Source organism: Dendrobates tinctorius, unplaced genomic scaffold (genome assembly GCF_039654945.1).
Source record: "Dendrobates tinctorius isolate UK_male_01 unplaced genomic scaffold, ASM3965494v1 ptg000224l, whole genome shotgun sequence".
Lineage (NCBI taxonomy): Eukaryota > Metazoa > Chordata > Amphibia > Anura > Dendrobatidae > Dendrobates > Dendrobates tinctorius.
Window position 1 is genome coordinate 11,148,021 of NW_027361891.1, and position 13,246 is coordinate 11,161,266.

Genomic DNA, 13,246 nt, shown 5'->3' on the forward strand with positions numbered 1-13,246 from the left:
GATCCAGCCACCGGATCTGTTTTTTTAAGTCTGCGCATGCTCAGATCCAATTGGCCAGCCCCCAGGAAACAGATATAACCTGCTAGATGGATCCGGCAGAAAAACGGATCCGTTTCTACAGTTCTCCAAAATTTATGACGGATCCGTTTTTTCTAAAAATAGCCGGATCCTGCCTGACGGCAAAAAACTGATGCGTGAAAGTAGCCTAAGGGTTCATTTTGTTGCTCTTAAGATTCAGTTAAGAAAGACTCAGTTAAGAAAGACTTTTCTTCTCTTATGAAGAAAAATGAAATTCCTGAATGGTTGATCATGACACGACGTTTCTAACTGATAAGAGGCCTAACCGAATAAACAAAGCAAGTAGTATCATCTTTGGGATACAAGGTTGTTTTAGATATATTGAGCTGGCTTGGAGCATCAACCACATGTCCTGTAAGCTTAGTAAGTTATCCTCTTCTAAATCTTGCATTAGTGCCCCCTTCTTGCAAACACAAAGGAAAAAAATATACTTCCCATGAATGTGACCGATGCTTATAACACAGCCATTCCTATGAGGAAATGGACCATTGCGATTGATAACCTACATGAATTAGTATCATCAGTGTGCAACATTATAGAACACAATAGTTTTAATGCATTGCGTGCTAAATTATGGAAAATAAACCAGAATCATAATAATGATACACTCGTCAGAGAAGAAGAACAAGGGAAGAGTGCTAGACATAGTTTACAATGGAATATGCAAAACCTATGTGACTTATGACAATTCCTCATCACAGTAAAGATTCCATTCATCTAGGAGTAATGAACGGCTTACCTTTCTTGTAGGCCCACAGGTTTCATCTTAAATGGGGAGGGTCCTGCAGAAACTGGAAGTTTAAGCTCAAAGGTGCCTGGGCACTGTGGGTCCACAACAACATTCACAGCTTTGGGGATAGCATCAGGATGAACCATACTGCTCGAACGCTTTGCCTCTGACAGTGAAGGCTGAACCGAGAGCGGCGACAGGTGTATCTCTTGGTTTTTTTTGTCCTGACTCAATGAAAACTGGATCTTTTCTTTTAATCTGTAGAGTACCTACAGAGATAGAAACTAAAGAGTATCAACAATTTTCTCCTCCTACTGTATAAACAAAGCCTGAGCAAACACACAAAAACCAAAGCTGTGCATTCAGAAAAAGCTCCATAATTTGTCCTGTGGGAGGTTTGCTTTCTACATTGTACGGTTTATTTATTGTTTCTGTTTATACAAAGTGAACATGGCCGTAAAGTTGGCGACACCTTCATTAAGAAAGCAAGTGATTAAAGAAGGAAAATACATATAAAAATTAAATTGTACAACATACAGAAAATATTACTATTCTATGTTTAGTTATTGTTTTTGCCCCCTTAAAACGTGCATCTCCATAATAAATAATCGACATGTCATACACTGGATAGCATAATAACGTGTATTTACAAGTATGTCCCACACAACAGTAACAGAGCATTTATACAGACCAAGAAGTGTTCATAAGAACACTCATTCCTAATTATGGGCTTTTGTGAACATGCTGGTAATCAATGTTCATCCAGTGATTGAATCATTAATGCCAGCATTATTCCTATGTCAGAATCATAGGTTATCAGCATTTCTTGCCACCAAACTAAAGGAAGCAGCAACTCTCTATCCATATTTTCACTGATATAATCTGACAAAGGGACAACCGGGGTGTCCCCATGCACATTAGATGGTCGGACGGTCCCACCGGAATAGACACAAGGCCACAATGTACAGTTAAAACGGTTGTCAACATTTTGCCTAACAAGCTATTAAGATTTGATCTAATCTAAAAAATAAACTCTAAAAAAAGTATTCCATTCTAAGGCCTGTTTCACACTTCTGTTTTTGACCATCAGTCAAAATCCGCCGTTTTTGCAAAAAAAGGATCCGCCATTTTTTTTGGCAGATCCATTTTTTTCCCCATTGACTTGCATTACCAGCGGATCTTGACGGATGGCCATCTGTTGGATCCATTTTTTTGCGGATCCGTCAATTTTTTTGCATCCGCCGAGATGCCTGGACGGACCATGTAACGTTTTTTGTACTGCAGGATCCGCATTTTTATAGTTCGCATGCCCGGAGGAATGAAGTCAGGCGGAAATTTAACCCTGAAATTATTTCTGGTGGACACAAAAAATTTTTTCTCTCTCTCTCTCTCTCTCTCTCTCTCCTTCCCGGGCAGCGGTTCCTTTAAAATTCTTCATTCAGCGGATCCGTAAAAAAAAACGGTCCAGTTACATCCGTTCACATCAGTTAACAACGGATCCGCTTTCCGCCATTTTGGCGGATTTTAACTGACACAAAAAAACTGATGTGTGAAACAGACCTAACCTGATCTGTCATCAATTTATGCAGGATTGACCTGTCCTTACTCAAAATTGCAGAGGACCAGTGTCGGACTGTGGTGCCAAGGGCCCACCAGTAACAATGACTTTTGGAGGCCCACTTTTTACCTGCAGACAAATATTACACTACCCTCGTTCACAAATTTACCTATATCTCCATATAATAATAATCTGGGTAGTTTGATTAATGAATGATGAGATGCTGCTTTTTTCCTGTACAGAGTAAATCATGTGAATTATGCTACTACCCATAGAGTGGGGTTGGGGGCCCGTGTCTGCACAAGGTCCCATTGGGGGATTTTCCTGTTCCCCTATGGGCCAGTCCAACCCTGCAGAGGACCCCAGAATTGGAGCTGTTGATGCTCTTTAAAACACCACTCCAGGGTTTTTTTTTCATTTTACAGCTGGATTGGTGTCACTAATCTTCAGTGGGGAAAATAAGTATTTGCAAATTTTCCATCAAAAAATGGAGAGGTCTGTAATTTTGATTGCAGCTGCACTTCAACTGTGAGAGACAGAATCTAAATATAAAAACCAGAAAATCACATTGTATGATATTTTAAATAATCAAATTGATTATTGCATAAAATAAGTATTGGATCATCTAGCAAAAGAAAGAATTCTGGCTTTCACAGACCTGTTAGTTTTTTGTTAAGAAGTCCTCCTACTCTGCACTCATTAATTGTATTAATTGGACCTGTTTCCTTCCCTCCGTAATAGCATTGATGATGGGTCGTGGCTGGCTCTTCCAGTGTGAGAATGACCCGAAACACAGACAGGGCAACTGAGGAGTGGCTCCATAAGAAGTATTTCAAGGTCCCGGAGTGTCCAAGCCAGTCTCCAGACCTGAACCCAATAGAAAATCTTTGGCGGGAGATGAAACTCAATGTTGCCCAGCAACAGCCCCAAAACCTGAATGGTCAGGAGAAGATCTGTATGGAGGAGTGGGCCAAAATCCCTGCTGCAGTGTGTGCAAACTTGGTCAAGAACTACAAGAAACGCCTGACATCTGTAATTGAAAAGGTTTCTTCACCAAATATTAAGTTCTGTTTTCAAATTCATCAAATACTTATTTCATGCAGTAAAATGCAAATAAATTATGTGAAAACCATTCAATGGGATTTTCTGGATTTTTTTTTAAGATTCTGTCTCTCAGAGTTGTAGTGTACCTACTATCGCCTTCTTCTGTTCTTGGCGCCGTACCAGTCATCTTCTATAGTTTGTGACCTGCTGGATCACTCCAGGGTTTGCTGGGCGTACCAGAAGTCAGTTCTCAATGTAAATCCAGAAACAGACCAAGCCATGCATTGAGAGCTTATGACCGTTACCTCTGACTTTTGGTCAGTCGTCAGATAATGCTTTCACAGTATGGCGAATAGCAAGCGGTTCAGAAGACGGTGGCTGGTAAGTATATTATAGGGGCAGGGAACGAGATTAGTGTATGATTGCTGCTAGATATATTTTTCTATGAAACTCTCCTGCATTTCAGAGAAAATATAGTTTGGCGCTAGGCTAGTCTCATGTCTGCTTGTGGCCGGCTCTGCAAATTATAATTTCTCTGAAATACCAAAGCTTTTCAGAGAAAAAATACCTGGTTGTAATCATGCAACCAGCATTTGATTCATGCTTCCCGTACGCACATAGCATGTCATGAGTGGGTGTCAGTTTAGTACCGACAATTGTCAGTGACGGCTGAGCGGCACGGGATGAGGTGTGGGAACCCGTGCCGTTTGTCCCTACACCCAGATTGCAGTGATTGGTCACATTTTCTGTTTGACGATAAAGTGTTTGATGGTTCTCTGTGGAATCATCAGAGAATGGGAACAAAAAAATTATAATCCAACCCTGACTTGCACTTCTGAACAACTTTGTTCCTGATGTGTTTAGAGCTCTCCTTGGTCTTTATGGTGTTTGGTAAGTGGTGCTTCTTGCTTAATGATGTTGCAACCGTTCTAGCAATTCAGAAAACATGTGTATTTACGGACAGACCATGTGACACTTAGATTGCACATAGGGGGACTTCCTATCAGTAAGCATATGACTTATGAAGGTAATTTCTTGCACTAGAATTTTTTGGGGGCTTCATCTCAAAAGGGGTTAATACATATGCACATGCCAATTTTTAGTTATTTTATTCCATAAATTTAACTTATGCATATATTTTTCTCACTTCACCAACTTAGACATTTAGTGCTGATGATACACAAATCAGATTACAAAAATATTTAAACACAAGTTGTAATGTAACAAAATAGATAAAAAGCCAATGGGGTTGAATACTTTTGGAAGCAACTGTACATGTGTACAGAATGATCGTTAGAACAATTATTCTGTGTGCATAAAACAATATGTTGATTTTTAAACTTGTGTTTTGTATGTTTGGTAGGTTATTGCTGGTCTGTCTAATCAGGAAACAAGCATTTATAGGAACACACCCTCACTAAGGAAACACTCCCATTAAAAGTTTTTATCCTCTTAATACATATTGCAGTCATGCTACTATAAAGCACTGCATGCTTACAATTGCTCATTTTGCCTTTCTACCTAGTTAATTCTTCTCTTTTCTCTGCTCTATGTAGAAACAGGAAGTCCATTGCCCTTGCATGTCTCATTCCTCTTTTGAACTCCTGACCCAGATGCTCCCGCCTCCCCCTGCCAAGGATTTTTGCAGTGACTCATGAAAATTGACCTCCTGTTTCTACAAAGAGCTTAGAATAATTCTGCTAGTCAGATTTTAATCACGTGATGTCACAGATCTAAAGGAAGAGAGAAGAATTAGCTGGGTAAAAAGGCAAAATGAGCAATTGTAAGAACCAAAATGAAAGATAATATGATGTTTGCAATATTTTAAGTGGATAAAAATGTTGATGCAAGTGTTTCTTTAGTGGCCTGTTTGAATGGGCCTTAAGTCTAAAGCAAGTCTGGGAAGTGGAAGTCTATTTTGTAACTGAAAAGAGTGGTGTTGCTCTGGGTGAAGTATAATAGTTCCAGAAATCTTGTCTCCCCTCTAAATGTAGAGGAACACATGCCTGCAGGATAATACTTACTGAGGCAATGGAGACAAATATAAGTTGTAAACCTAAAACAGTAAAGGCCCCGTCTCACTAAGCGATCTCGGTAGCGAGATCGCTGCTGAGTCACAACTTTTGTGACGTAACAGCAATCTCACCAGCGAGATCGCTATGTGTGACAGCGATCAGCGATCGGCCCCCCTGCCGGTATCGCTGATCGCTGGAAGAAACCTCTGGACATTTCTTTTGTCGCTGGTCTCCCGCTGGCCAGCACGCATCGCTGTGTGTGACAGGCGGGAGACCAGCGATCAGGTGTAAAAAATAATAAAAAAAAATAAAAAATATAGTTATTCTCACCTTCCGACGTCGCGTTCAGCCATCCTGCCTCTCTCCATGCTCCGGTCCCAGTGATCCTTTGCACGAATGACCGCGAGATGTCACAGTCTCGAGGGATAACAAAGTCTCGCGGTCATTCGTGCAAAGGATTACTGGGACCGGAGTGCGTAGAGAGGCGGGATGACTGAACGGGACGTCGGAAGGTGAGAATAACTATATTTTTTATTTTGATTCTATTTTTTACAGCCATGGCAAGCGATGCCGGGCGCTCGGCATCGCTGTGCTGATCGCTGGTGAAGCTGTCTGTGTGACAGCTCACCAGCGATCACATAGCGACTTACTAGCGATCCTGACACCTTGATATCGGTGTCGGGATCGCTGGTAAGTCGCTTAGTGTGACGGGGCCTTAAGATTCTCATTATTTAAAAAAAATTAGAGATTATTTATCCTTTGCTAGCCATGAACCCTAAATCTCATTGCTGGCTTGTTATTTTATTTATTTAATTTTATTGTGCCATTAACACTAATGTTATCTTATCAGTACTACTGTTTTAATATCGTAAATGTAATTGGTTATGTTCAAAACGTATAAGTAAAAACATAACTGTCCATCAGAGCTAAAGAAAAAGAAATCTGAAAACTATTGTTCATCTGCAAAACTACACACAACGGATTTAATTAATTTAATGAACAATACAAGTCTTCAGTGTTTTGTCCAAGCTAAACCTTTATTGTCTTCATTGCCTTTGATGATAAAGAAGGACTATGCATGCTGTGCTTTGTGCAATGTTTTCAGTTTACTTGTGTATGTAGGTGGAAGGTACGCCTTGCAAACTGGATTTATTATGTACTATTTGAAAGCAATCGCCCACTGCATGGCAATGGCTGTGTTGTTCATTCAATACACCCAAGTCATCCTCTAACTACAGACATCATGCAGCTCAGCATCCTCTATTTTTAGACCTCTGTCTTTAACCTTTTCAGGTTCTTTGTTTTTCTCTAAAGCTTCACAGATGATTACTGAAGCAGAACTTTCAAAACTTTCTTGGGTGTATAATTTGATGCGGCGTCTATTGGACATAAACCTATGCTGCTGGCTTGGAGTATAATTTATACAACCAGATAACATGCGTTATGCAAAAAGTAGTGTAAGTCTTCAATATGTTGCAGCTGAATGGCTAACAAGCAAGCCAAATGGGTAAAAGAAGTATTTATTTAGCCTGCATTGTACCAGGACAATGGATAAAAGATATAATGCATGGCCAAAAGTTGACACCATAGGCATAAGTGTTACAGTGGTGCATGAAAATTTGCAATCTCTTCAGATTTTTCCACATTTCTGCATAAATTTAACTACATCAGATTTTCACAGTAGTCCTAAAAGAGAAACAAATTAAACAAACGAGTCAAAAATATTAGACAGTGATTTTTTAATTAAAGTTAATGATCCAATATGACGTGTTTAAGTGGCAAAGTTCCGCGAAATTTTGCTTTCAGTATCTGGTGTATCCCCTTTGTGCAGCATTAACTGCATCTAAACATTTCCCTTTCTTTTTCCATTTCGGACTAGTCCACATTTGCTTGAAGACATTTTAGCCCTTTTCTCCCTACAAAACAGCATCAACTCTGTTTTATGGGTGGCTTTGCTCCATGAACTGCTCGCTTAAAGGGAATCTGTCACACCATTTTTGGCCTATAAGATGTGGCCATCGCCATCAGGGGCTTATGTACAGCATTCTGTAATGCTGTAGATAAGCCCCCGATGTAACCTGAAAGATAAGAAAAATGAGTTAGATTATACTCACCCGGGGATCCGGTCCGGTGCGGTAGGTGACGTAGTCCGGCGACTCCCATCTTCTAGAGATGACGTCCTCCTTCTTACTTCTGCCGTGGCTCCAGTGCAGGCGTACTTTATCTGCCCTGTTGAGGGCAGAGTAAAGTACTGCAGTGCGCAGGCGCCGGACCTCTCTGACCTTTCCAGGTGCCTGCGCACTACAGTACTTTACTCTGCCCTCAACAGGGAAGACAAAGTATGCCTGCGCAGGAGCCGCGGCAGAAGTAAGGAGGTGGACGTCATCTCTAGAAGATGGGAGGCGCCGGACCGGACCGCGACACCCATCGGACCGGACCGCCCCCCCGGGTGAGTATAATCTAACTTGTTTTTCTTCTCTTTCAGGTTACATCGGAGGCTTATGTACAGCATTACAGAATGCTGTAGATTAGCCTTTGATGGCAGTGGCCGCAGCTTATAGGCGAAAAATGGGGTGACAGATTCCCTGGGGTGACAGATTCTCTTTAAGGTCCTTCCACAACATTTCCAATATCTGCAGGTTAGTAGCATTATTTTACAGATTCCCTTTAAATTCTGCTGTCAATTTCTGACATGCCACCTGGGAGTGAGCAGTTCCACTCGCCCAAAATGGAAATAAATACATTTTCTTTTAATTTTATTATTTTTCCCTAACTAATGGGGTGATAAAGAGGAGTTTGATTTACTATTTATAGCGGGTTTTTATGTTTGGCAGCTGTCATAGGCTAAAAGACGCTTTTTATTGTAAAAATAGTTTTTGCATCACCACATATTGAGAGCTATAATTTTTCCATATTTTGACCCACCGAGTCATGTGAGGTCTTTTTTTTGTGGGACGAGTTGTCGTTTTTATTGGTACCATTTTCGGGCACATGACATTTTTTTATAGCTTTTTATTCCGATTTTTGGGATGCAGAATGAACAAAAACCAGCGCTTCATGAATTTCTTTTGGGGGGGGTGCATTTACACCGTTCTGCTTGTGGTAAAATTGATAAGGCAGTTTTATTCTCTGGGTCATTACGGTTACAGCGATACCTCATTTATGTCTTTTTTTATGTTTTGGCGGTTTTATGCAATGAAAACTATTTTATATAAAAAATAATTATTTTTGCGTCGCTTTATTCTGCGAGCTATAACTTTTTTATTTTTTTGCTGATGATGCTGTATGGTGGCTCGTTTTTTGCGGGACAAGATGATGTTTTCAGTAGTACCATGGATATTTATATGCGTCTTTTTGATCGCGCGTTATTGCACTTTTTGTTCGGCAGTATGATAATTAATCATTATTATTTGCTTCATTTTTTATTTTTATTTTTTAAGGGGTTCGCTAAAGGGGTTATCTAATGGGACAGTTTTATAGGGCAGGTCGTTATGGACGCGGCAATACCAAATATGTGCACTTCTATTGCTTTTTTCTTTTTTTCTTTCCAAAAAATGAATTTATTGGGGAATATTTTTTTTCTAATTTATTTAGCGATTTTTTTAAAATTATTTTTACACTTTTTTTTAACTTTATTAGGTTGTCCCAGGGGGGACATCACTGTACTGTGACAGATCGCTGATCTGTCACATCACAGATCACTGCCGATGCTTCCCTTTGACCCCCGCTACACCACGATCGTGTTTGATCGCGGTGTGCAAGGGGTTAACGTGTCGGGGGCAGTCCGTGACCACCCCTGACACATTGTGTTGGGTGTCAGCTGTGATAATTAGCTGACACCCGGCCAAGATAAGCGGCGCTCACCACGTGGGCGCCGCTGATCGCTGTGACGTACTATCCCGTCCCTGGGAATTAAGTCCCAGGGCACATGGACAGGATAGTAAGTCACAAGGGATTAAGGGGTTAAAACCCATCCTGCGTGATAATATATATGAATCTAATGAAAATGTAGAGTCCCTGTGGGTAGAAATAAGGGGAAGGGGAAAAAATAATAAATTGCTGATAGGGGTTTGTTATAAGTCTCCAAAAATAATGGAAGCAACAGAGAATATCCTCATAAAGCAAATAGATGAAGCAGCGACTCAAGGACAAGTCATTATTATGGGGGACTTCAACTATTTGGGGAACCGAAACCTGCAATTCCAGCAAAGGTAATAGGTTTTTGACAACTATGAGAGACAATTACCTTTCACAACTGGTTCAGGACCCAACAAGATGGGGTGCGCTGCTAGACCTAATATTAACCAACAGGCCAGACCGCATATCAAATGTAAGGGTTAAGGGTCACTTGGGTAATAGTGATCACAAAATAATAAGTTTTCATGTATCCTTTAGTAAGACGTGTAGTAGAGGGGTTACAAGGACACTAAACTTCAGGAAGGCAAATTTCCAACGGATGAGAGATGATCTTGGTGCAATTAACTGGGACGATATCGTGAGACATTAAAATACACAAAGAAAATGGGAGATGTTTATTAGCATCCTGAATAGGACCTGTGCACAATATATACCGTATGGGAATAAACATGCTAGAAATAGGAGGAGACCACTATTGTTAAATAGAGATGTAAGGGGAGCAATAACTGACAAAATAAAGCATTTAGAGAATTAAAGCAAGTAGGTAGTAGTGAGGCATTAAATAAATACAAAAAATTTAATGAATTCTGTAAAAAGCAAATCAAAATAGCAAAGATTGAAACATAGAGACTTATTGCCAGAGAAAGTAAAAATAATCCCAAAATATTCTTTAACTACATAAATAGTAAGAAGCTAAAAAATGATAGTGTTGGCCCCCTTAAAAATAGTCTGGGTGAAATGGTGGATGAGGATGAGGAAAAAGCCAATATGCTAAATGACTTTTTTCAACAGTATTTACACAAGAAAATCCCATGACGGATAACATGATCAGGGATAAAAATTCTCCATTAAATGTCACCTGCTTAACCCAGCAGAAAGCACGGCGGCGTCTAAAAATCACTAAAATTGACAAATCCCCGGGCCCGGATGGGATACACCCCCGAGTACTGCAGGAATTAAGCACAGTCATAGATAGACCATTATTTTTAATCTTTAAAGATTCCATAATAACAGGGTCTGTACCACAGGACTGGCGTATAGCAAATGGGGTGCCAATATTCCAAAAAGGGGACAAAAACTGAACTTGGAAATTATAGGCCAGTAAGTTTAACCTCAACTGTGGGTAAAATCCTGGAGGGTTTTCTAAGAGATACTATACTGGAGTATCTGGAGAAGAATAACCTCATGACCCAATATCAACATGGGTTTACAATGGACCGTTCCTGTCAGACTAATCTGATAAGCTTTTATGAAGAGGTAAGTTCTGGACTGGACCAAGGGAATGCAGTGGACGTGGTGTACATGGACTTTTCAAAAGCTTTTGATACAGTGCCACACAAAAGGTTGATACATAAAATGAGAACAATGGGGGTAAGGGGAAAATATGTGTAAGTGGGTTAAGAGCTGGCTCAGGGATAGGAAACAAAGGGTGGTTATTAATGGAGCACACTCGGACAGGGTCACGGTTAGCAGTGGGGTACCACAGGGGTCAGTTTTGGACCCGCTTCTTATTAACATATTTATTAATAACCTTGTAGGGGGCATAGAGAGTAGAATTTCAATATTTGCAGATGACACAAAGCTCTGCAGGGTAATCAATACAGAGGAGGACAATTTTATATTACAGGAGGATTTATGTAAACTAGAAGCTTGGGATGATAAATGGCAAATGAGCTTTAATGGGGATAAATGTAAGGTCATGCACTTGGGTAGAACAAACAAGATGTATAATTATGTGCTTAATTGTAAAACACTGGGCAAAACTGTCACTGAAAAAGACTTGGGTGTGTGGGTGGACGACAAACTCACATTTAGTGGCCAGTGTCAGGCAGCTGCTGCAAAGGCAAGTAAAATAATGGGATGCATTAAAAGAGGCATAGATGCTCATGAGGAGAACATAATTTTACCTCTATATAAGTCACTAGTGCGACCACACTTAGAATACTGTGTACAGTTCTGGTCTCCGGTGTATAAGAAAGACATAGCTGAACTGGAGTGGGTGCAGAGAAGAGCGGCCAAGGTTATTAGGGAACTGGGGGGTTTGCAATACCAAGACAGGTTAATACACTTGGGGTTATTTAGTTTGGAAAATCGAAGGCTATGGGGTGATCTTATTACAATGTATAAATATATGCGGGGACAATACAAAGACCTTTCTAATGATCTTTTTACTCTTAGACCTGTGACGGGGACAAGGGGGCATCCTCTACGTCTGGAGGAAAGAAGGTTTAAGCATACTCACAGACGCGGATTCTTTACTGTAAGAGCAGTGAGACTATGGAACTCTCTGCTATATGATGTTGTAATTAGTGATTCCCTACTAAAATTTAAGAAGGGACTGGATGCCTTTCTTGAAAATTATAATATTACAGGGTATATACACTAGTTTCCTTAATATTGCATTGATCCAGGGAGCTAGTCTGATTGCCGTCTGTGGAGTCGGGAAGGAATTTTTTTCCTCAATGTGAAGCTTACTGTTTGCCACATGGGTTTTTTTTCGCCTTCCTCTGGATCAACATGTTATGGCAAGTTAGGATAGGATATGGGTTGAACTAGATGGACTTAAAGTCTTCCTTCAACCTTAATAACTATATTACTATGTTACTATGTTACCTTCTCTGATGTGTATGTATATATTTGGTTAATTTTATAATATTCTCCATAAAGTTGAGGATGGACTTTTCCTCTAGTTTCTTGAGTTTATATGGGGATGGGAGGGGAACAATTGGTTGGGAAATATAAATATAAATATACTGTATATATATTAAAATTGTGAACCACTGCGCTAGACTTCAGGCGAGCCCGTGCTTTGCACTCACTTAATTAAACCAGCTTTCTCTCAGGGTGTAATAAGGTAACGGCGGCTAGTTCAGACGGACACGCCAATAAGTAAATTAACATAGGGAAAATAGCAGAAATAGTTCTCTTGGGTGCTGTCGAGCTGTCCAGCACAGTGGATAAAGACTTCTGGCAAATAGCTTGTTTGACGTATTTTCTTTGTGCGTTTATCAAAACCGAGTAGGAATATCTTCGTTCCTAAGTAAAATAGTTACTGACAGTGGACTGTGTGGAGATTAGTTCTTTTCTCGTCTGTGACTCCGCTGTATCTTGAACTATACATGACATCCTAGCCTAAATGCAAGCCCTAACCGTGAGACTTCTACCAAAGTGTTTCACAGATGGTATGAGTTTTTTATGCTGTAATGCATTGGTTTTTTTTTTCTCCAAACAAAATGCTTCTAATTTAAGCCAAAAAGCTTTATTTTGGACTCATTCATTTACAAAACATTGTTCTGATGGCTTTCTGACTTGTCCACATGAGAATTTAGCAAACTGCAGATGGACAGCAAATTTCTTGCTAGAAAAAGCGTGTCTTTCTCTTTGGAATCTTGCCCTGTGTACCACCCTTATTCAGTACTCTGCTGATGGTAGAATCATGAACATTGACATTAGCTTATGTGGGAGAGGCCTCTCTGTGCCCAAGACGTCTGTGTCATACATGGTTACAGTTCTTAGGTAGATCTTGTCTAGCACTGTACACTCTTTTCTTTGCATTTTAGCTGATAAAGTTCTTCTTGGATTTTTCCTTCTGCAAGAGTGTGACCCTTCTTTGAGATAATGCAGCTGTTATCTTTAAAAGTAACTACATTCCCCTTTGGTGTGAGCTTCTTTACTGACAGAAGA

At 40.1% G+C, this 13,246-nt stretch overlaps 1 protein-coding gene across 1 annotated transcript in view; it reads right to left on the reverse strand.

Moving 5' to 3' along the window:
* The window catches only part of PTPRR (protein tyrosine phosphatase receptor type R), a 350,468-nt gene that overhangs the window by 97,285 nt on the left and 239,937 nt on the right, over positions 1 to 13,246 (reverse strand). The window contains exon 6 of the mRNA XM_073555527.1: positions 818 to 1,077. Within this exon, the coding sequence (XP_073411628.1) occupies positions 818 to 1,077 (260 nt within the window). The remainder of the gene's footprint in view (positions 1 to 817; positions 1,078 to 13,246) is intronic.